This window comes from Epinephelus lanceolatus, chromosome 16 (genome assembly GCF_041903045.1).
Source record: "Epinephelus lanceolatus isolate andai-2023 chromosome 16, ASM4190304v1, whole genome shotgun sequence".
Lineage (NCBI taxonomy): Eukaryota > Metazoa > Chordata > Actinopteri > Perciformes > Serranidae > Epinephelus > Epinephelus lanceolatus.
In genome coordinates this window covers 24756062-24783657 of record NC_135749.1, presented here as the reverse complement: position 1 = coordinate 24783657, position 27596 = coordinate 24756062, and the positions used below count along the sequence as shown (strand labels likewise).

At 41.0% G+C, this 27596-nt stretch overlaps 1 protein-coding gene across 1 annotated transcript in view; it reads left to right on the top strand.

Annotated features, from left to right (window-relative positions):
- osbpl10a (oxysterol binding protein-like 10a) overlaps window positions 1–27596 on the top strand; it is a 119530-nt gene that overhangs the window by 77398 nt on the left and 14536 nt on the right. Inside the window, exons 8-9 of the mRNA XM_033637445.2 lie at window positions 20569–20718; window positions 20850–21348. Coding sequence (XP_033493336.2) covers window positions 20569–20718; window positions 20850–21348 — 649 coding nt within the window. The remainder of the gene's footprint in view (window positions 1–20568; window positions 20719–20849; window positions 21349–27596) is intronic.

Here is a 27596-nt window from a genome sequence, read left to right as displayed (position 1 = left end):
AACTTTTCTAAGGATATCAGTTTTTGAGCCATGACAAAGGTCAGAATGTGGCGTGCAACAGACAGCAAGGTTTGTTGTTTTTAGCTGAGATGATTTCTGGAAAACGTATGGCTCCTACAGGCCGGTTAAGAGGAGTGAAGAGGCAGCAGTCAATGACGGTATAAAACAGTCAATAAAAAAGTTTTTTCAACAATTCTGAATTACCAAAGCCACGAGAGGACCTTGAGCATACAGTCATAAATGTGCACACAAAATAGGAGGCTGATTGGTCCAGTAGTTTGCAAGCTTAGCTGTAGACAGAAAGATACACACACTCAATCATGCACACACACACACACGCACACACAGACATGACCAAACACAGCTTGGAGGAGAAACAATGAAACAGACTAAAAATATACTATGATGGATTGTAGATGTTTTCTGAACTCTAAAAGTTGATTCTGTTGCCATAGTGAAGTGGATTAAAAGCAAAAGGCTATTTCCAAGATAGGGAACAGTATGAAAAATGTGAATGAAATAAACAACTCATTCATTCCAGTGGACTCAGAAACACGATGACGATGCTGAGTAAGTGGTTTTCTGGATTCCTGCCCCACTTTCTTTTTATTTTCTCATGTTTGCTCTTGTTGCCCAGCGAGGGAAGCACTCATCGCTTCTGAAAGTTTAACAGAGCTGCTGTCAAATAAGTGGGTCACAAAGTATAGAGCTGGAACTGAGCCGATCCCAGGAGGAGGCCTCATGAATTCCTGCTTGCTGCAGAAAGGCTGTGTGACTGTCCACTGGACCACCCTGTGTCAGTGACAGGAAGTAGAGGCCAGTGACACTGACGTGAATGTGTGCCAGTCAAGTTGAGAGAAAGGGGCCCCAAATGAGAGTCTTAGAGGACTTTCCTCTCTTGAAGAGCAGAAAAAATGAAGAGCAGATGTCTCAATAATTTAGTTATAGTTCTGATTATTAACTGCAGAGAACAACATCCACTCAACAGGAAAGAATTTGTATTTGTTTTAACCCCCTGTGAATGATGAGGTTTTATTTTCAGTCCTTTAAGTATGTGTTTCTAGACTTACTGGACTCTGCACTAAGTCTGTCATTTTTGTATGAACCCATTGGAGGAACATTTTCCTCCATGTATACCACAGTGCATTGTAAAGACAGCAAACTGCAAATATAGAGAATCATAATCTGTAGCTGAAGAATATTAGGCAGACTGAGAGAGAGGTGGTTCCCAAAAAGTTAACTGTTACACATGGACGATTAAAGATATAAAGATGATTGTTTTGTAATCAATGGCTTTCAAAGACATTAAGATATTTACTACATGCTTAAAACACCTCTTCCCTCTCTTTTTTGTATTTCCACAGTTAGTAATTACCTTTATTTATGTAACACCTCTCAAGATTAGAGTGTCATTAAGTGTTTCACAAAAGAAATAAGGCAATCAGCATAAAAAAACACATAAATACAGTCCTAAAATGCCATAAAATAGCAGCTGATTACTCTGTAAACAAGAGTGTGAGCAAAGGTGTTGTTAAATATATAATTACAGTAACAAGGAAACAGGATTCACAAAAGTATAGACGTCAAATTAGTTTCATTATCCCTTATGCCAGGAAGAAACAAGTGTCACCAGTGAAAGAAACACCCTCTTAATTAATCCACAAGAGGAAAAATTAAAAATAGTAAAACACTCAGTCGGCCTGAGAGTAAATAAACAATTACTCAGAATGTTTGGTAGTAAAGTATCAATGAACACATTACCACAGACATGACTAACCAGTTTATTAGGCTTATAGACCTGAGACAGCGTTGTGGACGATGGTGGTCTGTGCAGCCATTATATATACTGCAACACGTGGATGCTTTATAACACTATATTACTGATTCATTTATTTCAATTTCTTCATCTCTTACGGTCGTATCTTGCTTGACATATGCTACAATGCCCCCGTGGTCTCTGATGGTACTGTTCCATTCCGTCTGTATCCGTAAGCTTTCATAAAACATGTGAATGAAATGAACACAGAGTACAGACAGGAGGCTCCATCCGTCTCCCTCTCCATATCTAAGGGGAGCAGTGGATAAAGATATGCAACCTCTTTCATTACCAAAAGACAAAACTCAGTTTCTGCTGTCACTTGACTGAAGCCGTGTCTGTGTACATGCAACAGTATTCTGGTTTCTTTCGGAGTACTCCAGGTAGCATATTCAGGTTTTTCTTGAATAGGATAAGGTGCTATCTTGTCTGGGTTCCTGAAAACGGAAAATGGCGTTTACGTGCTTAAACACATGAACGTGACCAGTTATTCATGACCATGTAAATGCACTCAGGCCCTGTCTACATATATACAGATATCTTTGTAAACAGATAATAGTTTGGGCCTCTCTGCACACAAATGGAGCTTGAGGTCACTAAAACTGAGATTCTTCAAAACGCTTCCTAAGGTGCAGATTTTTCAAAACTCTGGTTACTGTTTATCTATGTGGACATGTTAAATAGAGTGTATTGGAAACAATGATGTCATCTCCTCAATACATGCTGCATGCCCATTATTGCTCTCTGTAATGAGCAAATGCTAGAACCATCAACAATGGCGGGCTGCTGGTTTGCTAACGTTTTGTTGGCGCTGCTTAGTCTGATGACTTCTTTACATCTAAACTTAGTATTGCTTCACAGTTGAACAGAGGCATCTTCTGCACCCAGTGTTATTTGGTCCACTTTAGCGTCTGTGGTTTAACATCTGCCACAAATGATGGTTTTGGATCATCATGCCCGGTCAAGCCTAGCCTGGTGAAACCATCCTAATCTCGCAAGCTCATATTCTATTTCGCTCTGCAGATCAGTCTGGCCATGCAATCATAAAGGCGCATTCTGGCATTGGTTAAAGCTTACCGGGCCAATCACAACCGTTTATTGCTTTGGGGCGGGCACGTCATCAGAATAGGAGGGACAAAGAGCGGAATGAATGCATTTCGTAAACAACCAACATGGCTACTGATTTTGAAACTGCGATGATAAATGTGTTGAACAAACTGGAATGTAAATTTTCTTTAAAAGCAGAGCAAACGGCTGCGCTGAAAGCTTTTATTAAAAAAAGGATGTGTTTGCCGTCCTTCCTACGGGGTTTGGTAAAAGTTTAATTTACCAACTGGCTCCGTTGATTGGGAAAAAGATGGGACTCAGTGAAAACCCAGTGGCTATTGTTGTTTTTCCGCTAGTTGCTCTCATGGAGGAGCAGGTCAGGGAAGCGACCAAGCTGGGAATCACAGCCATGCAACTTGGAGTCCACAGTGAGGAGGAAATCCGCAAAGACGGCAACACTCTTTCCCAGACATCATCACAGCTCACCTCTGCTGCAGCTTGCTGGTCTGTTTACAGTGGCGTTGTGCTAGCCTACGTCACACATTTCGTTTACTCTGATTGGTTTTCCGTCTTTACAATTGCGTGAAGGGGCACTTTGAGTGACAGCCGTTGATACCACCCCTCGGGAATAGAGGAAATGTACACTCTGTGTCCAGACCCATTTGCGTTTTGCGAATTGGGTCTGGCAACGCCAAGCTAGGTTAAACCAGCAGATCGTGGAAAGAAAGCTTTTGCATGTCCAGAGCATCACTGGTATATTTGAGTGAGCTCCTTCATCCTCATGTTGAAGGGGAATTATTGGTGATGAGATTTCTAGTAGGTGTGTAGAAAAAAGTAACATAAGCTTGTACACTTTACTACCTTTGTGACGAGGGGAGACTGCTGTAGGCAAATAACACCTGCAAGTGTTTATGGTCGCTTTGGGTTCTAGTGTGGACGGAGATATTTTGTAAAACAAAGGTTGTGTGGACAGAACAAAGATAAAAAGTTTTTAAAATATGTGTATACATGCAGACAGGGCCTCAATGTCAGTTAAACTGCTCCTGTATGGGACTCTGCCAGTAGGGGTTGTTATAGCAACTAAAAAAAACAACTGCCAATATCAGAAAAGTAACATTTGTTGTTTATTTGAGCATCGTATAAACATCAGGGTCATTTTTTTCTGTAACACCTCTGTCACATTGATCCTCTGTCATCCTATTATTCATACATGGCAGAATAATGGAATCCTCAGCTGTGAATAACAAGATAAAGATTAATACTGCCACGCCCGCTCATAATAGCCTTTTGTCAAATGTTAAACTTGTGTGATTACATGTCATAAGACTCTGTTGTTATAATGGGCTGACAACAGTTTAAATCTAACCACGAAACGAGGTACAGGGGAGAGAGGGACATTTTACCCTTCATGTGAGCAGTGAAGCAGCACCCTGCCTCACTGCCACGAGGGACTTCACTGCGCTGGCAGCAGTCTAATCTGGAGGCGCAGAGATGTAATTTGTCATGTTAATGATCATTTTCTATTGACATATGAGTGTAAAATGGGCATTAGGTTTTGCAGTGTCAACCCATTTACAGCTAATTGTCAAGCTGTTCAACATACTTCATGGTGCACAATTAAGAGCAGAGAAGGGAAGGCAGCTCGTAATGGTGATTTGGCAGTTTTAAAGACATTTCAGACAGTGTTATGGCAGTTATGATTCAGGGGGCTTGAGCCAACCATCTGCACTGACATTCCTGCCACTGTCAGTATGTTTCTGCCCCCTGTCCAAGTTTCTTATTAGGATACTCTAGTAAGCAAAGTAATGAGGAATGCCAAGTCATGCCCGTCATAAATTAAGATCAAATAGACAAGGGTAACTATAGAAATAACCATTAGGGACTTTCTATGGAGGCCTATAAGGGACATGCAGCAAAATGAGGAAGACCTATTTTTTATTCTCTCATAAAACCTTTAATTGAGAGACATTTTTCTTGTATCACTCAGGCAGCCACAACAAAAAAAATTAAAAGTTATGAATTAAACTGTTATCCAGACAAATTTAAATTAACCAGAAAAGTTAAAGCTTAACATATTTTTTTTATTAACAGCAGGAAAATGACTGTGTGAAGTAAAAGGTGTCGCTTGTGGTAATTTTCCCACAGAGAATCATCACCCCTTCAGTTTAGTGTAGTGCTTTAGGGTCTTTCAGCTCATTGTTTTGGTTTTATGTTGCACGACATCACTGCTTTGGTTCACTCCAAGGGCTTATTTTACTCATCTGCAAAGTGCCTTAAACCTGCATTCTTTCTAATGACCAGCAGGGGGCGACTCCACAGGTTGCAATTGTATAGAAGTCCTTGAGGAAATGGCCCTACTTCTCACTTGATTTATTACCTCAATAAACATTTTCCCAGTGAAAGCGTTGGTGGGGACCAAAACAGTGCTAAAAGTAGAGAGAATATTGGACTTAAAATTGTCAAGTGGCCAGAAACTAATTTTGCTTCATGCCTGATTGATTTATAAATGGACAACTGCTTGCTAACAAGTTCACCATGTATGTTGTATATTTAGCTTGTTCTGTTGCTCTCAGAAAACTCAACTCAAACTCAACAAAACTGCATGTATTCTATCAAGAGACTCCTCCTCCTTTAACATAGTCTCATATTAGAATTTAATCTGTATCCAAGACACAAAATACAGGCCATCAAAACCAACCTTGGGTTTCTTTTTTCATTCATTTTTGAAACATTATTTAACACAATAAAGCCAGTAAATTACTATGTAAACAAAATCCGTGGTGTGCCAACAAATTTGACCTCATGTAGAAAGCTAAAATTGTAGTTTTCGTTCCAAAACACACTGTACCATATCATTAACTGTAATCACAAAGTAGAAAATCTGTGTGTTGTTTAAAAAAAGAAGAGAAGCAGACACATTTGGCACATTTAAATTTAGACTTTTTACTCACCCCGTCACTGCTCTGCAATATTTTGCACTCTCCTCCTGCCTGTTTCTGGGCCCTGTCCTGCAGCTCGAACCAGATTTCATTAGAGCCTTCAAAGATGTTCTGGCCAGCGTTTGAAGAAGAAGGCAAGAGAGACGGAGGAGATTCAGTGCAGATTGCCAAGGCACATTGGTCCAGGTTCGCACTTGACGTTTATTTATCTTTTAATAAGATTCAGTGCCGTCATCCATCTGGTTACTCCCTGTCCAGTCAGAGTGATTGAAAGTTTTGTCTTGACATAAAGGAAATGAGAAGGTTGAGATTTTCCTTGAGTTGATTGTATCAAACGTGGGTAGATTATGAAACAACAGGCCACAAAAAGGCTCCACCACGGCTCCTACATGGGAGATGGGATCATTTTCTGTCTCTTTGGGGTATATCTGTGTCTCTGTGTGGTTGTTCTGTGTCTCTTTCTAGTTCCTTTACACCGCGTTGTAGTTATGTTGTACTGTCTTTGAAATAATTTTGTGTCTCTTTGGGATATATTTATGCTTTTTTTGTTCATGCTGTGTCTCTTTGTAGTTCCTTTGCATGTCTTTGTGGTCATGTTGTGTCTCTTTGTTGTTGTTTTGTGTCTCTTTGGGGTACATTTGCATCTCTTTGTGGTCATATTGTTTCTCTTTGTAGTTTTTTTTTTTTTGCATCTCTTTGTAGTCACTTTGTGTCTTCTTGAAGTCATTTTGTATCTCTTTTGGGTAAATATGTGTCATTTTTGATTGTTTTGTGCATCTTTGTTGTCGTTCTTCACCTCTTTGTAGTCCCTGTGCGTTTCTTTGTAGTTGTTTTGCATCTTTTTAAGGTCAATTTATGTGTCTTTGAGGTATATTTGTCTTTGTTGTCTTTTTGTATCTCCTTGTAGCCTCACTGTGCCTCTCTCTAGTTCCTTTGCATGCCTTTGTTGGCATTTTGCATCTCTTTAAAGGTCAATTTGTATCTCTTTGAGGTACATTTTGCAGATGAAGGCTGGGGAGGGGGGCTGTGGTTGATGTTTAGATAATGAGTGATGGACATTGTGTTCTTGAGGTGATAATTTGTCTAATGTGTATTGTTTGGCATGCTTAAGTTAGATCTGATCTGATCTTGTGAAAGGGAAACACAGTGCACATAGAGTTAACTGCAAAATGCTTTGGTGACTACGTCAGGAAATGGTATTTAATTTTTCCTTTTAGTATGCAGCCCACAATAGAGAGAAGAGAATATACTTGCATTAGTAATGGTTTTAATGAAATGTTCTTCTTTAGCTCTGATTTCAGTATTTATTGCTCAGATGTCACCCCACCTTAAATGAAGGACAAAATATCCTGTTCCAGTACTGCTCAAGGTCAGTTCCTGATCTAATCTTCAATTTCTAATCTTGGTCCTTTGCCAGTTCCCCTGTAATCTCGTGAGTAGTCTTGAGTGCAGTGAAGAAAATGCATTACCCCAGAATAATAAAGGTTTGCTATTTGAATTATGTAGCACCACAGTGGCGTTTGATATTCAGTCCTAGTATGCAGCCAGAGAGAGTGAGCACGGGGCTTCTGTGTGACTGTGGGAAAATGGAGGGAAAATTGCTAGCGCTTGCAGAAATCAGGTCGGTTTATGCATTTGCAACAGCACCAGTGCACTCCCTTGCCACATATTAGGTCTGTCCACTTTAATACTGTGGATAAAAGCTGCTGCTGGAGACCAGGGAGTTAATGACAAACCGTCAGTCAGTTCTTTACGAACACAGAAAGGCAGAGGAGAGGAAATCTTCCTTCCTCTGTGTGCCTGTTGGTTTAGTGCTTTTATTGCTGAGGTTTATCTATTAAAGATAGAACCTATTTGATTTTTGATTTTTTTCTATAAAAAGAGAATATAACAGTTTTAACAAAATAGGACGAGTTGCATCAGACGATGGTGTTATTTCTTTTCTCTGACATCCTTTCCTGCATTTTGAGCTAAAACTCATCTCTCCCTCTTTCTATCTTTGTGTTTCTTCTTTAGTCCAGCAGAGGGCAGCACGGTCCTCTGCTGTGCAGCACCTCTTCTGTATGATTCAGTAGGCTGTTTCAGTCTGTTGCACTGCCAGAGGGGGGGTTACACATGAACACAAGACTAATTGTGCAATACTCCATCGGGACACCTTTGGCTCTGGCATTCATGTGGATGCTACTTGAGGCGCTCCACCCACCTGAACATCGTTGCAGACCAAGTAAAGACCCTCATTGCAACAGCACTTGTCAATGGCAGTGACCAAAAACTGCTCAAGAATTACCCAAGGAACAGGACAAAGAGCTCAAGGTATCGGCCTCCAAATACCCCAGATCCCAACCTGATCGAACATTTGAGGGACGTGCTGGTACCCCAGAGGTACCCCCAATCCACAGTGGGTCCTCCTTGGACCTGACTTGGCTCTAGTCTGTTAAGACATGAACACAGGACCTCTGGAGGGTGTCCCTTGGTGTCTGGCACCAACGCATTAGCTTCAGATCTTTGGAGTACTCTGAGTCGTGAGATAGGGTAACAGCATGTCCCACAGATGTTTGATCAGATTGGGGTCTGGGGTATTTGGAGGCCAGGTTGACACCTTGAGCTCTTTGTCACGCTCCTCTGGCCATTCCTGAGCAGCCGTGCTACTGCTGCTCAGGAATGGCTGAGCAGCCGTGCTACTGTGGAGTGCTGTTGCCATAAGGGGGAGTACCTGGTCTGCACTGGTGTTCAGGTGGGGGGAGCGTGTCAGGAGGCAACCACATGAATGTCAGAGCTCAAGGTTTCCCAACAGAATATTGCACTGTAACAAGATGATCAATGTTGTTCACCTCGCCTGTCAGTGGTTTTAATGTTTTGGCTGATCGGTGTAAAATATTCACCACTGCTTATTAAACAACAAGAGTAAGCATTATTTATTGTTGCATACTAAAATATAGCCTTTCATGATGAAAGCCCCTTTTTCTGAAAATGGTATGGGTATTTTTTCCCCTTTTTGTTTGTTTTTGTTTTTGGTACACAACCATAAAAAACAAGGGACAACCAGCCACGTGACTTGAGAAATTCACTGATCTAATCTAGCTGGTATTGGAGTGAATTCCTTCTATGTTAGGACCAGTTTATAAATTTGGATGCCAGAAAAGAAAGGAGGAGAAAAGCAAGGAGCTGGAAAGGGCTTTCAACCTAATCATCTCATGACCAACTTTTTTTCAGTCAGCTCAGAAAGCTGCTTCCAGCCACGCTGAAGAGGCAAACTATAGCCACGAGGATAACATTACAGACAGTGGCATAAGGTTGTTACAGCAGGACCAGTTCATGCCCTAGTGTTTTTTGAAACACAGGTATATTTCTGAGGTGGCAATCTGAGGCACTTGTAAGGGAGGACCTGTTCTCTCTAAGGGCCCCCCACCCCATGGGCCCCAGTGTAACCACACCACCTGCACAGTCTTTATGCCTCTGGTTACAGTTAACATTACGCCCCAAGATAGCCTCAGTGAAGGAGCGACCAGGTCCACCACCACCTGGGAGAAAGATTATGATAATGCCTATGGAGCCCACATCTTTGTGAAAGTCTCTCACTTTACATGTATGCACTGATATCATAGACTGTGTACATGAGGCTGATATGAGTGAAGCAAATTTGTGGAGGGCCCATTTACTGGACCTTTTCAGAGGCCCAGCCCATCTGGGGACACGCCTGCTTTAACAGTGTCAGTGACATCAGCGTCTAATAATTTTTGTAGTTAGAGTTTGTGGTCAACCTGCAACTTGCAGTGGAATAATGAACTTATTTGAACTAAGTTAATAATACGTGTTTTATTTCTAAACTTGCTCGCTGCAGTGAGCCAAAGTAATAAAAAGTGATTACATGATGACGCCTTAAGTCTTATTAAGAGGCATAAAGGTCCCGCCAGTGGTGGAGTGAAAACATCAAAGAGCAGCGTGTTCTTAGGTCTGAGCTCAGAGTGGAAAATATCAACCCATGACTCTCTGTAATCCACTCTCTTTATTGAACTCCAGATTTAGATTAGGAAACTGGAAATGTCAGATGCCTGTTGGAAAATAACTTTCCTTTGTGTCTCTCACTCCACTTCTATTAAAGACACCACTCAGTCGTCATGCTTTAAATTAAAACTTCTCATTGTTTTTCAAACACATACAAAGAGGTTATTTACTCAATTAACTGATCAGTTGTTTGGTCCATAGAGTGTCAGAAAAAAGAGGAAAATGCTCTCTAAAAGGGGATAATATGTTTTGTGGCAGGTTAAAATTGTAGTCTGAAAGAATCTATATCCCGCTATTACTCATGCTACAAAAGTAGAAACTTCACCATAGGGCAATACATTAATATTATATTGACATCGTGATAATTGACTTTACAAAAATGCCTGAGCCTAAGGTGGAGAGAGCACACCTGTCTGCCCTTCCACGTGCTAATGAGGAAAGCCTGAGGCAGAGAGAGCAAACCTCCCTGCCCTTCCATGCGCAGCAGCAAAGCTCCCCCTGAAACAGAACAGAGTAGCATCAGTGACAAACAGAAATGACATTGATACGTCAGATACGGCATGAAAAGGAGGAGCTGGGGTGGAGGTGGGTTGCAAAGCGGCTTGCAGAGGAAGCAGCAACAGGAGGCAGGCCAGAGCAGTTTCAACAGGGCGCCCTGAATGAGATTCGCCAATAGGTTGCATAGAAAAGAATCATGTGATCTATCAGCTGACTCCCCTCCATCAATCAGCGGTTCCATCAGTTGATTGGCTCTTTGAGATCAGCCGATGTAGTTTGGATGTCATGTCCTGTCTGAACTAACGCTTTGCTCAATGTATACACAAAATAAAACTCTTGATGGTAGGGTAGAGACTGTTCATTATAAAGAGGGGGTACATTTTTGTGGCAGGTTGCAAATGCAGTCTGAAAGAATTTGTATCCTAATACAATTTTTTTCTGGGAAAAAAGAAACTTCTCCATTAATCACTAATATTATTGTATAAGACTGTTTCAGTGTTGACAGCATAAACATTATAAAACAGGTCCAGGTGTATTTCCTGTTGGAATGTTTGTTGATACGGTAGCTGCCAAGGAAACTTAAAAAGACCTATGAAATTTAAAGCTGACAGGCAGTAAACAGGGACCAAAGCCCTTGCGACGAAACAGTTAAAGTGGGAGATAATGTCGGTGTCAAAAAATCTTTATGTCATCCAAGTTAGAGGCAGATTTAAACTGTTTTTTTCCTCCACTCAGCTGCTTGTAATCACGTTTTAAACAATATGACGTGAGTGCGTTGTTACACTAGTAGCGATTGTTGTAACGTTAGCTAGCCTCCAGCTGTTAGCTTCATGCAGGGATAAATAGCGGACTACAGATGTCTTGAAGCTAATTTCTTTCTACCTTCAAACCTCTGTATGTTTTTTCTTTTTCAAACTTGTACTTGTAGCCCAGAGATACTCAGCTTGCTTTACCCTGGGGGCCACTTTCGCAGAATGACAGGAGCGAGGGGACAGTCGCAGCTGCCTGGCACATGTAAGCAGGGGCGTTTCTAGGATTTTAGACATGGAGCTTAGCCCAGACCTCTGTTGGGGGGCTGTAAGTTGAGTATCACTGCTTTAGCCCCAACCGATGTTGACTCAAGTGACTCAGTGTGCTATTGTATGTGAGCATGACCATTTGACTCCAGACCATCAAACAAAACAGCCCAGTCTTATTGTTTTGTGTTAAGTGTCTCAAAATATGTTTGTTTAGTTGCTCCAGGTTGACACCACCACCAAGGGTAAAGGGCCGTCCGCACCAAGAACAATACCTGTGTACAGTTACTGGTGTCATTGTGTAAGCATGTGTCTATGTGAATGAGGCACTATGTCTGCACCAGCTTTATTTCATATCCTCTCATTAGATGCTGCGCTGATGAAACTGCTATCATTTATACATGAGGACTGAAACCCAACAGCCCCACTTGCCTCATTTTTTGAAGAAGTGGGAGGTCTGATTCTGGCACGCTTTCTTTCTTTCTTTCTCATTCATAACCATTCAAGTGGTGCATTGTTAAGCCTGTGATTTATATGCTGCAGTTATGTGTCTTGTGTTATATTTAGGTTGCTTGACACCACTTTTTATTCAAGCATTGTATTTCCTGTTTTTTGGCACCTGAGACAGCGTCTGCATCTTCACTACTTCTGTCCCCTTTCACAGCTTTCATTCACAATTTTCCCTCTGATTCAGCGTGGTTATTGTGCTCTGCTTCAGTATCATTTGACTGTAGCTCTGAGTTTTTTTGTGAATTTGTAGGTACAGTATAGGTGACTCATTGAAAGCAGAGCAAAGCAAAGTTTGGCCCTGTTCTCAGATCTGTCACCTTTTCCATCTCACTGAGGTTTGCAGGCCATAATTAATATGAACACACACGTACATTTTAGATAAAATGACAGGCGTAAGGCAGAAATAACCTGTAGCCTGGAGATAAATGCCAAACTGGAAGCCCTAGGAAGCTTTTCGGTATCTTCCTGGAAGTTGACATTCAAAACACACCTAACATTTACAGAGCAAACTGAGCTTGAAAAATACACACAGTTATGAACCCATCAATTTATTAAATTATCTCAGTCCTCCAGGCAGGGATTATTTTTTTTAATTAAAGGATAAATATAAAGCACACAGACAGTGTTTGGAAGTTTTAGTGATTGTTTAATTAAATGTCAAACCATTAGGCAGGAGGTTTTTAAGTCATTTTAAATGACATGCCTGGCTGACACATCAAGTTGGCTGCAGTCTTGACAGATAAAATGCCATGCGGAGAAGAGACAGTTCAGGTGGTACACAAATACTTCATTTCAGTATGACAGAAGTGTACGGGAAGTAGCATGGTCCAGTCCTGACATCATGGGAAACCACAAGCCCATGACTGTGATGGGTTTTAATTTCTAAAATTCAGCGTTTCAGCCTTTGTAAGTTTGGATATATTATCAGAAGCAATATATTCATTAGGGCTGCTCAATTATGGCAAAAATTATAATCAAAATTACTGCAGACGATCACTCATTAACTTTTAACAACATGCATTTATTGAATTTAAAAAACTACTTTTTAACATGGGGTTTTCTCAAACTTTAAATATAGTTTAATTGAAAAACATAAATACATAAAATAAATACAATAAAATAAATCATATTTAATATATACATATAAACATGGTGCAAGAGGAGAGGGAGAGACCCCACACTGTTAGCAGAGGAGCCATGGACTGTGATTACTCTGAGCAGCATGCATGGTAATGACTTGATATCTAATATATATAGCATAACATGGCAATAACAATCATTTACCGTCTCTGGTATATGATGGCTGATCTCATCCTCTGCTCGGAGGGTAAGGAGCTCCTGGGCCTCACTGTCTCCCCAGTTTGGGGACATTTTCGGTTCTTCTTCTTTGAGTTAGCTGCTAACTGGTGCTAGCTGCTTTTTAAATCTCCTGTCGGTGGGTTGCATGCATAATTTGTAGTCACTATTACTGCTACTGTCCATTTTACACAGATGTTGATACAGTGCTGTCACTACCTCTGCTGCTGGCTTAAAGGCGAGACAACTCTGTTTTTTTTCTTTCCACTATTAAAAGATTCTGATGACACACAGCAAACGTAACTTTTTAGAAACTTGCAAAGTGCTCTATTGGCCAATTCCCGATCCTAGGTTTTTATAAAAAAAATGACAAAAATGACAAAAAAACCCAGAATTTTCTATTGTGTGAAAATGTTTTCAAACTAATAGTACATGATAATAATGACTCATTACAAGGTCTAGAATACACCTGACTGACTAATTGATGGACATAAAAAAATGGTTTAGCAACTGCCTCCACCTGTTCATTTCCAAAGCTTTTTAACAAGCAGTTCTGACAGAATACAGTGGCCCCATTAGACTTCAGGACTCAGGGTCAAGTTCAGCATCCGAGCAGGTGGAAAACGGCAGGAAACATATCCAACCAATTAAAATCTACTTTGATTCAAATGGAGACAGAAAATCTAATTTGCACAACAAAGATGTCCTCTCTGCACTGGTCATGACGAATAATTCAGGTAACCATTTTACTTTTTTTTCTGTTGACTGTGCCCAAAGGAGTCAAAGGAGAAGAAATCCACTTTACTCCAACATACGCACTTCAAAGGCAGAGCTAGAAAGAGGACACTTCACTTCAGACGGAGAATGATTTCATAGCAAAGGTTCAGGAGTTGCGTCTCATACAGTTCCACTATCCTCAGGTGCTCAGATGATGTATTGACCAAAAAAAAGGGTGAAGATGGAAGTGATGATGACAGGGAATGAAGAGGACGGCTGGTGATAGAGGACAAGCCCTCAAAGTTTAGCCTGTTCAAACCCAGAAGGAGAAGGAGTCTTTGAAGTGGGAGCACGAGCAGACTTGCCCTATCTAAGCCTTCTGAAGACGCCCACACTCTCCCCTGATGACTTGCCAGAGAGAGACAGATACAGAGAGAGGTAGACAGAAAGGAAAAAAGAAACTGAGAAGTATTCAGAGCGAGAGAGAGAATGGAGAGCAGGAAGGAGGAGGCGGGGAAACCAATGCGAATGGGTGAGGAGATAGTTAAGGAGAGAGATGATGATGAAACAGAATAGCGGATGGCGTGAATAAGGAGATGAGGGAAGGAAGGGTGAATGGAAGAAACAATGACAGAGATGACAGAGATGACAGCGCGAGGGCGGAGGAAGAGAGAGAAGAATGAATCAAAAATGAGATTGGAGTCAATCAAAAGGATGACTGTCAGGCTGCAACAGATTTAGAGAAGAAGACAGTTACAGAGAGACAGAAATGGAAGGAGAGTGTTAGATAGAGGAGAGAAGGACTGCACAAAAAAGTGTGTTGGGGAGTCAGACAGCCACCCATGAGTTCCTGAAAAAGAGGTGACTGGTGTAGGTTTTCTCTGCCAGACTAGTGGTAATTAAACGGGCTGATGTATACACTCCTACTGCACGATACAAGCAGGAAAGGTGGAGGAAAAGTGGAGGTGTAGAAGGAAGGGTAAAGGCAGGGAAGCCACGTCAGAGGGGGACAGGAGGGAGGAGAGCGGAGGATGTAAAAATGGAAAGAGATGCAGGGAAACATGGCAGAGGGATGATGGGAGAATGCAGAGGGGAAACGTCACTGGGACTTTCCCTGAGCTACCCCCCCCCCACCTCCCCCCTGTTATTACAGAGTGGGTGGTGGGTAGAGACTCTCTCTGCTAGTCACGCACAGCAGCTCACCACCTCAACTCAGTCACATTGTACGTCTCTCTAACAAGACCCAGGACTCCTGTGAGAAGGCTGCTCACTCAGTCAGCAAATTCAGTTGAGGAGGAAGAGCGTTTGTTTTTGTCTGCGGCGCCTATCAGAGCTTTAAACTCTTCAAAAGATACAGTTTTTGACAGGTTGCGAGGGCACCTCTTTAATTGGATTCCACTCTGAGCCGAGCCTCATGCAGTGGCTACGCTGTTTGTTGAGCCAGAAGCTTTAACTTCTCTCTTTTCCCTGGATTGCTTGCATTCACCTGAGGCCATCTTACTTTCTTCCTTTTTGGAGATGAGATCCAGTTTTATGCAGGTCAAGCCTGTAGCTACACAGCAATGCAGCGTGAGTGTTTACAAGCTGATGTCGGTGTTTGTGATGGTGTTCTGTGGGTCTTTGCATCTGTTCTGGATGTGGGGTGAATAGTGTAGTTGCAGCCTAAGGTTACCCAGCGTTCACTGGATGCATTTTAGCAGTAAACATCATTGATCTGGAATGGGAGGCATATCTCAACACTAAGAGTCTTTGTTGACTTCATAAATTATAGAACAAACTGGCCAGCAGGGCTTGTTCTGGTGGTAAACATTTACACACAGCATCCTTAAAAGGTTTTGACAAGGGTTTTGAATTTTAAAAAGGTGAAATGCCAAGCGTATGTCTCACTATCATGGATAACATTTCTGAGTTTGCTGAATAATGGATACAAATTTGAAGTGAGGCACCCTTTAGACAGACGTGTAACTACATGCTTTATGAATACACATTTGATTTTTGATTTAATTTGATTTCACAACATCAGGATATCAGATTTGTCCTGTGTCTTAGGATGTACACTGTTTCACATAAATACATAAAAATGCAAAAATACAAAACACAACATTTAACCAAACAACAAAACCATTTCCTCTGAAGTGTCGGATTGGCTGTATGATACGAATATTCGATTACTGGTTTGGTGAGATGTTCAGGGTGACAGCCATGCTTCTGTAGGCCAATAAAGTTAACAGTCCAAGTTAGCCCTCTGAGCTGATGTGTGCTAATTGCGCTAAAGACCGATCAGAAAAGTGCAACGATATTTGCCAGTACAAGATATAAAACAAAAGCTAGGAACTGTATTGTGTTAAGTTTCTGTGAGCTGTAGCTCACAGAAAGCTGTACTGCTACTACAACTGTCAGCTGTACTGCAGAGCAGTGTGAAAGCAGGAAGCGCTCACTATGCAACTTATTCTGGGGAGCAAAATTTCCCCAGAAGTACACCGCACACTGACTGACCCAAACAGAACTTGAAGAATCTCAGTCGACTGAGGGGTCTTCGGCTGACGATTCGAACCTTGTTACAAACACTAAATTTCACATCAAACATTATAAAAAGTGGATGCAGTGCAAACAATTTAATCGCTCCATTTTACATTCAGTGTTGCACCAAGAACACTTGGGCTACTTAGAACCCAAACTCTACTTTAGTAGTTCGACAGACTGAGGAACAAAAGAGGTCTTTAAATGTGTTCTGTATTTACCAATGCTCTGTACAAATAAAACTTCTTTTGGGTCAGTAGGTTGTAAACCATTCTCGGAATCCATCGGCTGTATTCGGCGTCTGACTTCCGGCAGACGGCGATATAGCCTCTGGGGGCAGACACCCGATTTTTTTTGGCATTCCGTTTATATATAAGTAAATATGCTGAACCATTGCGATGGATTCAGAGTTTGCAGTGACGCCAATTATGTTCCGCCTCGTTAGTTCACCGCACGGACCGTTTAGCCTGGCAACAACTGCAGTCGGCTCAAACGTGATTGGTCAATATCACGCGGACTACAAACAGCCTAGCACCGGAAACCAGGGCTCTTCCACTCTTCTTCCGGAGGCAAGATCTCTACATTCACTGAATGTAGAGTCTGTATGTAGAGATAACAAGATCTGGCTGGTGTCTGTCCTTTCCATTTAGTAATAATGGTGGAATGTAAATAAGTACATTTACTTAAGGACTGTAGCACATAGCACATACAGTTAAAATAAGTTGTTAATAGGGCAGACCCACATGCTTTGAAGCTTCGATTGTTGCCATGCTAGTCAACGTGAAAATGAATATTCAAATACTCTGTTTATACAGGCCTTTGACCAGATATGCCAAAGGAAACTGGCATATCACAAATCCACATCTGTACGTAACAGCTTAGCCGTCTTGCAGAGTATTCTTTTTTCTAGGTATTACAGCTAATGTTACTGCTACCTGCATGCTAACAAAGTGGCGAACTGTCACGTTTTCTAAGGTCCATTGACTGAAGACTTGTGAAAGTAGTCCAACTTATGTCCTCCTCGTCTCTCATTAAACCACCCCCTCTCCCCCGTGAAAGCTTACATTAATCATGGATATTTGTCAGTGAAGCCTCTGTGCTCAAACAGTATTCAGGACAGCGCTAGACGTCAAACTGTCCAAACTGTCAAAGGTGTTTTTCACAAATTGGCAACTAAAATGTTCTTAAAAATGACTCATAACTGATGTATAAAGCTCTAAAAATATTAACTAACTGTTATTTAAGCAATTAATTGAAACATATACCTTTTTAAAAAGTGGTACCAGTAAAGGTAAGGCCCACAGTATCCACCCCATGCAGCTATATAGCTATATAGCTATTCGCTAACCTTTAAATAACCATATTTTTCAGCAGTTGTGGACTCCCCTGTGTGTTGTACTATTTTTATGAAAAGAGATTCTTTCTGAAAATGACCACAGTGACTGAAAAAAACATGTTGATTCATTTAATGCATGTGCATATTCACACTCTTCTAAGTGCTAGCAGTCTGTAAAAGTTAAATATAGTGCTAGCGTCGTGTGCTAGCATCCTGCAGGCAGAACAGAGGGCGGTAACAAGTTCAAATATGTGATATAATGAAGAGAAATTACATGTAGAGTAATGTTAAATTTGTTGTTTTGAGGCATATTTGTATCTATAGAATATAATACAACCAACAGATTTCATGTGGCAAACCAATTGCAAAAATCACTCCTTCAAAACCAAACCTTTTTGTTTTGAACACTCTCCTCCTCCTCATGCTGTTCAGTCATAAATTCAAACACTCTCTGTATTTATTTATTATTCAAGAACATTATTACCCACTTCTGGACAAGTTTAACTGCATTAAAAAGTCTTAGCTAATGACAACCACTAAGTCCACCGATATATCCACTCGAGGCTTTCCGCTCAGATGCTCTGACCTCTTCAGCAGTAATTTCCTGTTGCTGTCAAGAGCCTCTTTAATTAGTTAGAGCCACTGGAATCATAACACACCTCCCCCTACCTACCTCCTCTCTTCTCCCTTCTTTGCCGTCTATATATATCACTCTGCTCTGAGACCCAGCCAGCTCCAGGGAGTCCTGTACTTGTGTGTTCAAGCATGCTCCCTCGTGTGTGTGTGTGCTTGTGCCTTTTGTTCAAAATGTTTAGGTGCAAATGTGAGTGTGCTCAGTGAGGGTGTGTGAGTGGATGTGTGGAGCTTTTGGCACGCATGCATGAAATGAAATATTCAGGTGACAGGCGGGCACTCTGGTCCAGGAAATCTCTTTTTCTTCAGTACACTTCATGCTGCCAGGAGTTCCAGTTTAAATTCAGTTAACTCATTTTGCTTTTTTCCCAGCAGCAGCTTCACTAACATGAGATACTGTATCTGCACGCTGTAAAAAAGGACATATATGCATTGAATGTTACTGCATAGAGACAAAGATAGAAATAGAAGATAAAGAGCAGTGGGGGGTGTACAAAGAGTTGTTGTTGCCCAAAGGCTTCAGAGCACTTTCTGCATTATACATCAGCCTCTTTCTTGTTTTTTTTTTTTTTTTATCTTCCTTCCTGCCCCAAGTTACTGCAGGAGATATCAAAGGCATCAGCTCTTCTTTAACCTCAATTGGATCAGTTTCCAGTTGAATGCTGCAACACAAACGAAGGACGTAACTTCTGTCCTTTCTGACCAATGCCAGCTATCTTACACCCATGAAGGAACAGTGTAGGTCCGTGCTGAAGGCTGTTTGATGCAAACGAGAGGCACTCAGGGTACTCACAGAAATGCGGCGCTCCCATTGCCACATGAAATACAGAAAGTGGCTTGAAAGGGGGGCTGATGTGGCTGAGTATGAATGGGCTGCAGTGAAAAATAAATGAGGTTGTGTCCTTTGGTATTTATAGGTTGCTTCTGTAACAGGTCCTGTGCTGACTCTAAATGAGTTGTGTGACCTTATCGTTGGTATTGACAGTTGAATGTTGTTGGAAGAAAATGGCTTTATCTTCTTCCTCTTGGCCTTTCCAAGTGACAGGTGTCACGGATAAATTGCAGAATGCTTTTAGCAGTTAAGTCAATAGTTGCCCACCATTTTAGTCCCTGTCATATGTCTTGAATTGGAAGTAAAGAGCAACACCCACTAAGATTGTTCCATTTTAACCTTTTTTTAGAGAACAGAAGATGTCCTTTATTGTCATTGTATGAAATGGAAAAGCTAGAGTAAAAATATCTAGCATTTCAGAACAGTCAGAAAAAATAAGTGCAATTTATATGGCTGATTTTTTCTTATTTTCCCTTGCAGTAGTCTACAGTTGGGGTTTAAATCACAATTTTTTATCATCATACAATATTATTTGGTTCTTGGGATGTAATATTTGCTGATATCACAAAGTCTGGTGCTCTAAATTCGATTAAATTCAGGGGCGTGTGATTTATATGAGACAATATCAGGAATCCTTGTCTTTTTCTTGGCTGCTTAGCATTGTCTGCCTGGTGCTAGGCCAGGTTTAGAAAGTAGGTGTGCTTGGATGGATATGGTGATGCATGGGAATTTCAAAATAAAGGCATATCCTAAAGCTGACGATATATATCAGTGTTTTTACTTTGCATGGATGATATTGGATCATTGATGTGATCCAATGTTCTATAGTCTTCTCAGTGTCAACATATCTCATAAAAACAACCCTGAACTTAAAGAATTATCTGTGTATCCAGAGTCTGAAATGTTGCATGTTGCATGCCAAAGAGCTTGGAGCCACTTTTTCATATATCAAGTCTTAATATTTTTTTGTAGTTGACAGTAGGGCTGCACAATTAATCAACTTTTAATCACGATTATGATTTTGGCTCACCCCAATGAAATGATACACAAAAGGTTGAGATATTGATGTTTAATATGTGAGCTCCACTCATAGAAAACTCAGCTGCACATCAGATCAACAGCCAGCCTCCACTTTGGGGGGGGGGTTGTTGCCTACACATGCACCCTACAGCAGCAAACTTTCCTCAGTATTGTGACTGTATATATACGAATAGATATTTCAATTTAGGGATTGTGATATTAGAACAAACAGCAGACTCACATTAAGCTGTTTTTAAACCACACCCTCCACAAATAAACAAACAAAGAAAAAAACAGGAACACAGACGTTCCATATAACCTTTTAATTTAGATCCAAAAGATAAGAATCATTCAATTTTATTTTTTTCTTCTCGTCTTCACAGCGCCACCAAGGGCTGGAAGACGTCAGCCCCATTGAAGAGGTGACAGATACAGAGGACAACGAAGAGGAAGACCTGGGTGTCCTGGACGACCAGCGGAGCATCATTCTCCACCTGCTCTCCCAGCTCAAACTGGGCATGGACCTCACACGGGTAAGGCACTGAAACTGACTGTTTAATTAGAGTTACCAACAGAGACTTTACAGACTCATTAAAAAAAGTTGGTGTGTCAGACATGGGATGTTTTTAGTGTATGATTGTATGAACATTTTTGGTTGTCATAGGTGGTGTTGCCGACCTTCATTTTGGAGAAGCGATCACTACTGGAGATGTACGCCAACTTCATGGCCCACCCTGACATGTTCCTGTCAATCACAGCAGGGACCACAGCTGAGGACCGAATCGTCCGTTTTGTTGAGTATTATCTGACCGCCTTCCATGAGGGGCGGAAAGGTGCTGTGGCCAAGAAGCCCTATAACCCGGTGCTGGGGGAGACCTTCCACTGTTCCTGGGAAGTGCCTCGGGACAAAGTCAAACCTTTGGTGAGATCAAACCAGGGGTCCTCTTGGGAGCCCAGCAGGGGCCCCAACAGCACACAGCAGGGTGCTGATTCACCAGGAGGCTGCTACAGAGTGCGATTTGTGGCTGAGCAGGTGTCCCATCATCCACCAGTGTCTGGGTTTTACTGTGAGTGCCGGGAGAAGAGGATGTGCGTCAACGCCCATGTGTGGACCAAGAGCAAGTTCATGGGGATGTCAATAGGAGTGTCCATGGTGGGAGAAGGTGAGCTAATGCACAACTTCTCAGCAGAAAACAATCATGTTTCCCCTGTTGACTTACTTTGGTTTGTGCTTTTCTTTGTTTCTTCAGTCTTTTTTTCAGTTTTAGACATTTATTTGGATCTTTGACTCAACAGCGTTCAGCGGCTTTATTTCAGCTACTTCCACTAATGTAGTAGCTTAAATTTAAACACAGTCACTGAAATGCTGTTGAAACACATTCAGACTAAACACAGCCTTTTTACAATACTCTTTCAAACTACATCTGCAGCAGCACCATGAGCCTGCTCACTCAGAATATTAACATGTAATCTCCAATATTATAGGAATTATGTTCCATCTGTGCCACCAATCCCATCATAAGTGATAGAGATAATTATTTAGTCATACAGAGTTTTACAATTTAAACTGAGATTATACATTATCCACAATAAACACTTAAATGGAACTGCTTTAATAAACTTACAGCCGTCGTAAAGAGTCAGAGTGTAACAATTTTAATTAAAAAAAATAACTACTAGCAAAAAGAAAGACACACAGGGGTTTTATTCCACGCTGGTAGTGACTCAATCTTGGAACCCATATATAGAGATAAGGGATGACTTGATGTTGTATTTGAATGTGTAGGAAAAAACACTGTTCAAAGAAATGACAGTTCATTAATGTGGTAACTTAAGACAGTTCGGAGTAACAAACAAACAAGGATTTAGATTCTGACGTACAGTAAACCTCCACAAATCAATGTGCTTCAGTGCACGCTTTGATACGGACTGAATCAATGAGGAAATGAAACAGCGTGCCTGCTCTGTAAGGAGGAGGAGACAGAGAGAAACTTTGTTGAAGAAAACCTTCCAGCGAGCAGGTTAGGTTCACAAATTCAGCTACCACAGCGAGTTTAACTGAAAACCCAAAGTTTCCCTCATCTCAGGGTTAACTAACTCAGAGTTTTCAGTAAAACCTGCTCTCTGGAATACAGGGCAAGAACAAGAAAGCAGTCACACACAACACAGCAACAGTGGTTTAAGAAGCACTGAAACTCCTTCCGTGAGAAAACGTAGAAGGTAAAAGTACAAAAGTGTCAGCAAAATGTACTTAAAGTGAGGTATTTATCATGTTGAATGCTCTATTCCAGAGTGTTATACTATTGTATACATTACTGGGTTGCTATCACTGATGTGTTAACGTATAAATTCAGTGTTGTAGCTGGTTGAGGTGGAGCTAATTTTGCATACTTTATACTGTTTGATGGGTTAATCTGTCACATTGAAGCATATTATAAGATGATCACATGTTTTGTTTTAAACATTTAATTTCATCTGTAACTGTTTGCAGTGAAGCAGTTTATAATCCCATGAAATAATAAGTCAGTGTTCCCCCTGTAATAACAGGAATCCCTACAGAGTCAAAAAATCTTTACTTTTTTTTTTAATTAACCGAAATATCAATTCCAGTGTGTTCCCTATATCCATTCCACCATCCAGCGGTGACAGCTATGAGTCAGTGAATGAGTCATCAGTGGTTAGTTCACATGTCTGTAATAACAGCAGGATAATCAAGTGTCTGTTATATAAACTGCTTAAGTCAGTTGAACGGGTGATGGAAGATAATGCTGTTGGTAGGCTGCTGGTCACAAATAGGCTCAGTAGTGCACAACATGCTAAAATGCTGGCATATTTGGTGTCTTTTTGTTTTTAGTTGAGCTAAACTAGAGAATATTTGATTGTGACGCTGTTTTGTCCTCCCTGTTCTTCGGGAAATTTGCTGGAGATGATGTAATGTAACCCCGCTACGTTCAATGTGGAGTGAGCACTGCACCAGACTCTCTTTAAAAAGTAGCCTTTTAAATGCTACATTGCTTGTGAGCAACTGGTCACATGGTAACTAAGGAGGTGTTCTTCACCACTACCAAGAAGGAATTAATGGGATTAATGGGCAAACCAATTGTAAAAGTGACACATTTCCTTATTAAATAAATGCTGTGTAGTGGATCTAATTCATGCCGATGTGACGAGTGGTTAGTGGGGATTCTAAATATTTGGAAAAGATAAATATTCTCTTCAGTCTTTTTGGAGTCTCTAAAACCATTTTAAAGTGTTGAATTTGAGAATTTTGTGTAGCAGTAGATAGTAGAATGGGGTTAAATTGAGTTTGTGTACATCCCCTCTACCCCCCACGCTGGCCCATCTGCCAAGCCAAAGCAGTCAACCCAGGGGGAAACTCCATAAATCAGTAAAAATAAAAGCATTGACTGAAAATGCTGTTTAATTTGATTCACAAAGAAAACTAACCTTTGATGATTTAAGGTCTTTCTCTGTGCTATTTTAAGTGAAAGCATATTTAAATGTGTTTTTTGTCATCCTGACACAAAGTACAGTGATCTATAAAACATATTGGCTGTATTGGCACTGGAGGAGTTTGACAAACCAGAAATGCTGAACAGTAAGATTGCCCTGTAGTGAGTACAAGGTAGGAGAATTCATAAAAGTTGGATTTTTTTGTTGCTATTCATGTTGTTTAGCATATATCCCTGAAATTGGTTTATTCAGTGTTGATGAGGGTTTCACTGGTGACCACTGTTACACACTACAGCTCCTTTGTTTTGGTGCCTGGCACATGTTAACATGACTTATGAGAGTCAGTCTCTTTGAATTGATTGAATGAAATTACAGGAACAAAATAACAAGGATGCACTGACACATGATTAAAACAGAAATAAGACAGTGCACAATGTACTGGTTCAGTGAAAGCAGCTGCTGAACACCAAATAAAGTTTTTAAAGGCCCAGTGTGTAAAATGGGTTGAAAACAGTGACATCAGTGGTCAAATTCTAGATTGCAGGGCTCACTCGCTCACCCCTCCCGTCGGGTAAATGACGAAGGCCTTGTAGGGACAAAAAGCCTTGCGCACGACTTTTTCAGGAGTAGGTCTATCTAGCGACGAGGTGAATGTTTATTTAGAAATCTAAACCATGTTACGATATTGTAATGAATCCCTCACGAGCAGGAGACCAGAGGAGCGTTCGGGAAAAAAGCCCGTTTATTTGAGCACTCCAGAAACTCCGGTAACACTCCACTCCGTCCCAAACTCTGACTCTTCTAGCGTAACAGACACACTTCATAACTTTACACACATACTCGTTTACCATTCCGAGTGGGGACCCCCTCCCCTCTCTGCTCCACCAACCTCCAGCCCGCACACTGACTGACAGCGTAGCCGGTAAACAGAGCTCAGCTGTTTATTTAGCCTAGCAATATCTCTGGACTATAGTAGCTGCAATGGACGACTTTGAATGCGATTTTGAAGAGTTTCTTGTAGCGGACACAGACCCAGAGCCATACCTGTTTGAGCCGGAGCATACAGATGAGGAACTCCATGTGTTTGATGCTGAGCGGGTGAGAAGAGAGGCTGAATGCACAGAATGGGATTCGGTGCTACTGCTACCATCGTTGGGGAGATATATCATCAGGAGGAAAAGCGCCGCAGAGAGTGCATCACAAAGAGTGAAGTTGCGTCTTCTTTTCCTCGCAGATGACGGTTCAGGTTCATTCTCTCCTGTTGCGTGTTAAGTGTGGTCCATTCGCAAACTTTATAACTAAAAAAAACTTTTCACTACTCTCTATCGACGAACTACTAACACTCTCTGCTGTTTACTCCTCCTTCTTCCTTCCTTCCGCTGTCTTCGTTGGTTCATTTATACACGCGAAACGCGTTCTCTGGCTGGCTGGATTGTCCACTCGGTCTGCCGTACATGCATGGCGGCGCAAGATGGCGACCTCTCTAAAGCAAGGCTCTTGCTATATATATATATATATATAAAAGCATAATTATAAGGCTACGAAAACCAAACGAATTTTATTTTATAGCGATCATACACTTGTTTAAACATATTAATGGGTAGAATATTCAGATTCAGATTCAGATTGACAATAAACTATGCCAAATATTACACACTGGCCCTTTAAAGTTGATGTAAGTCACTTGTGTTGCTGCCTTTGTACTTGTGATTACTGTAAAAGCAGTTCATACCTGACCTTCTGCTCTATTAGTGGAAGATACCTCAACATGATGCAGTAATGGTAAATAAAAAGATTGCCTTGATTATCTTAAATCAGGAAAAGAGCTCACAAGTAACCCTCACCAATACTGAACTAAAAGACATTTAGTAGACATTTACTGTGATATTTGTTCGGCGGTATTTCAAACTACAGCTCTAAAATGACCTTAAACACACTGCCCTCAACATAAAGCTCACCTTTTGTAACAAAAATAATTTATAGTTGTTTATCAGGATGTTCTTGTGCCAGCTGAATAATGAAAGGAGCAAAATGTCAAAAAAATTCCCAGATAGCACATTTTTTTCTTCTGGCAAACATCCCTGTCCTGTATGAAAGAGTATGAGACCTCTCCCATAGCAATCAATAATCCAGTCACCTCCGTCAGCACCATTACACCATGTACAGTAGACTGTTCGGGATGAGTCACCCTCAGCGGAGACATAGGAAGTCCTTGAGCCCAATCGACTGAATCTGGATACATGAACTGATTCAGTCAGACATCAAAGCTTTCTCAGGCTCTACTGTACCTCTGAGCGCCTGTCGGCAGGCTGTGATGCAGCAGTTCATCATTATGTGCGGAGGCTGATGCTGCTGTCAGGGAACATGATGACCCTCACCCCAGGAAGTATTGATTGCTGGGTCTTTTTTTGCGATGCCTGCTTTCCTGATAACAGTTGATACTGTATTTTTTATGAATGTGACTGTGGGTGAGTTGGCACTCGAGAGGGAACAGAGGCACAGCAGCTGATGCAGCCAGATAGTTTTTGTGAATAAATTGGACCGGGCTAAGAAATAGTTTTGCACATAACCCTTGTAAAATGAAGTATCGTTAATTTACTCTTTGTTTATTCTACGGGTTGAATAAACAGGATACAATGTGTTAATTAATGAGCTTTAGAGGTGCTGCTACTTGGATTTTGTTTCTTGGGACGGAGCCAGAGGAGCTGTTTCCCCATGTTTCCAGTCTTTATGCTAAGCTAGGTTAGCTAGCTGCTAGTGGTAGCTTCATTCATTGTACAAACACGAGTTTTGTATCAGGCCTCTCGTCAAACTCAGACATAAAAGTGAATAAGCATGTTTTCTAAAGTTTAGAAATATTGCTTTACGAACCATTTCACCTGATTGTCTCCACTTTCTGCTGCCTTTTACATGTACTTAACCCCGTGTAGGGAAATATTTAACTTTTTATGCCTCCGTGCCAGCAACAGCTATGACTCAAGGCATTGTTTTCAGGTTGTCTGTCCCATTTTCGTGAATGAAATTTCTCAAGAACACCTTGAAGGAATTTCCTTAAATTTGGCACAAACGTCCACTTGAACTAATGAACTGCGAAAGGTCACTGTGACCTCACAGAGTATGTTTTTCTGCCATAACTTAGGATGCCATTATGAGAAAGGTCAGTGTCTAATAGGTTAAAATGATGAAGTGATGACATTTTATATCCAAAAGATCAAAGGTCAACTTCACTGTGACATCATAATGTTCTCCAAAAACATTTTTCCAGCCATTATTCAACATCATAACTCAGGAACAGAGGAGGAAACATTTGGTTGGATACTGAATTGGTGACACTAACCTTGGGTGTCCACCTTGAAACTGCGTTAAATGTAGTTTTCTTCTGTGCTGTCGGGTTGGACATGTGTGTGAAGCATCCATGTTTTAGGATATGTAGCATCTTTACAGCAACATCCATATTCGAAGCCTTGTCAGCTCATGACTACATATGAGTCTGGACAGACATGGATGTAAACTGTAACTGCAACTTTACTCTTTGGCAGACGCATACAACCACGAGGTGGTAATTCTGCTTACTCCAATACATTTATTTGACAGCTGCAGTTTGAAGTTACTTTGATTTTAATTTAATTTTTATGATTGACTTATGAAATATGATGCACTATTACAGATTAAAGGTCATATTCACCCACGCAGGTGCTTTAAGTTAATATGGCTGAGACCTACTCATGTTGAAGTATGCTGGGATTTACAACTCCATGTACTAATAAGAAAGATAAAGTTGCAACTAACCACAACAAAAGTCATCCTAAACCAGGCAAAATGAGAAAATACCTGTGAGGGTGGCTCATGGGTATGCAATATTGTTTATCAATCAGCAAGCATTAAAATGCTGCTTAAATTTTAACACATTTATTTTAAAAATAGTCCAATAAAGTCGTATATTTGACACAGAACTTTG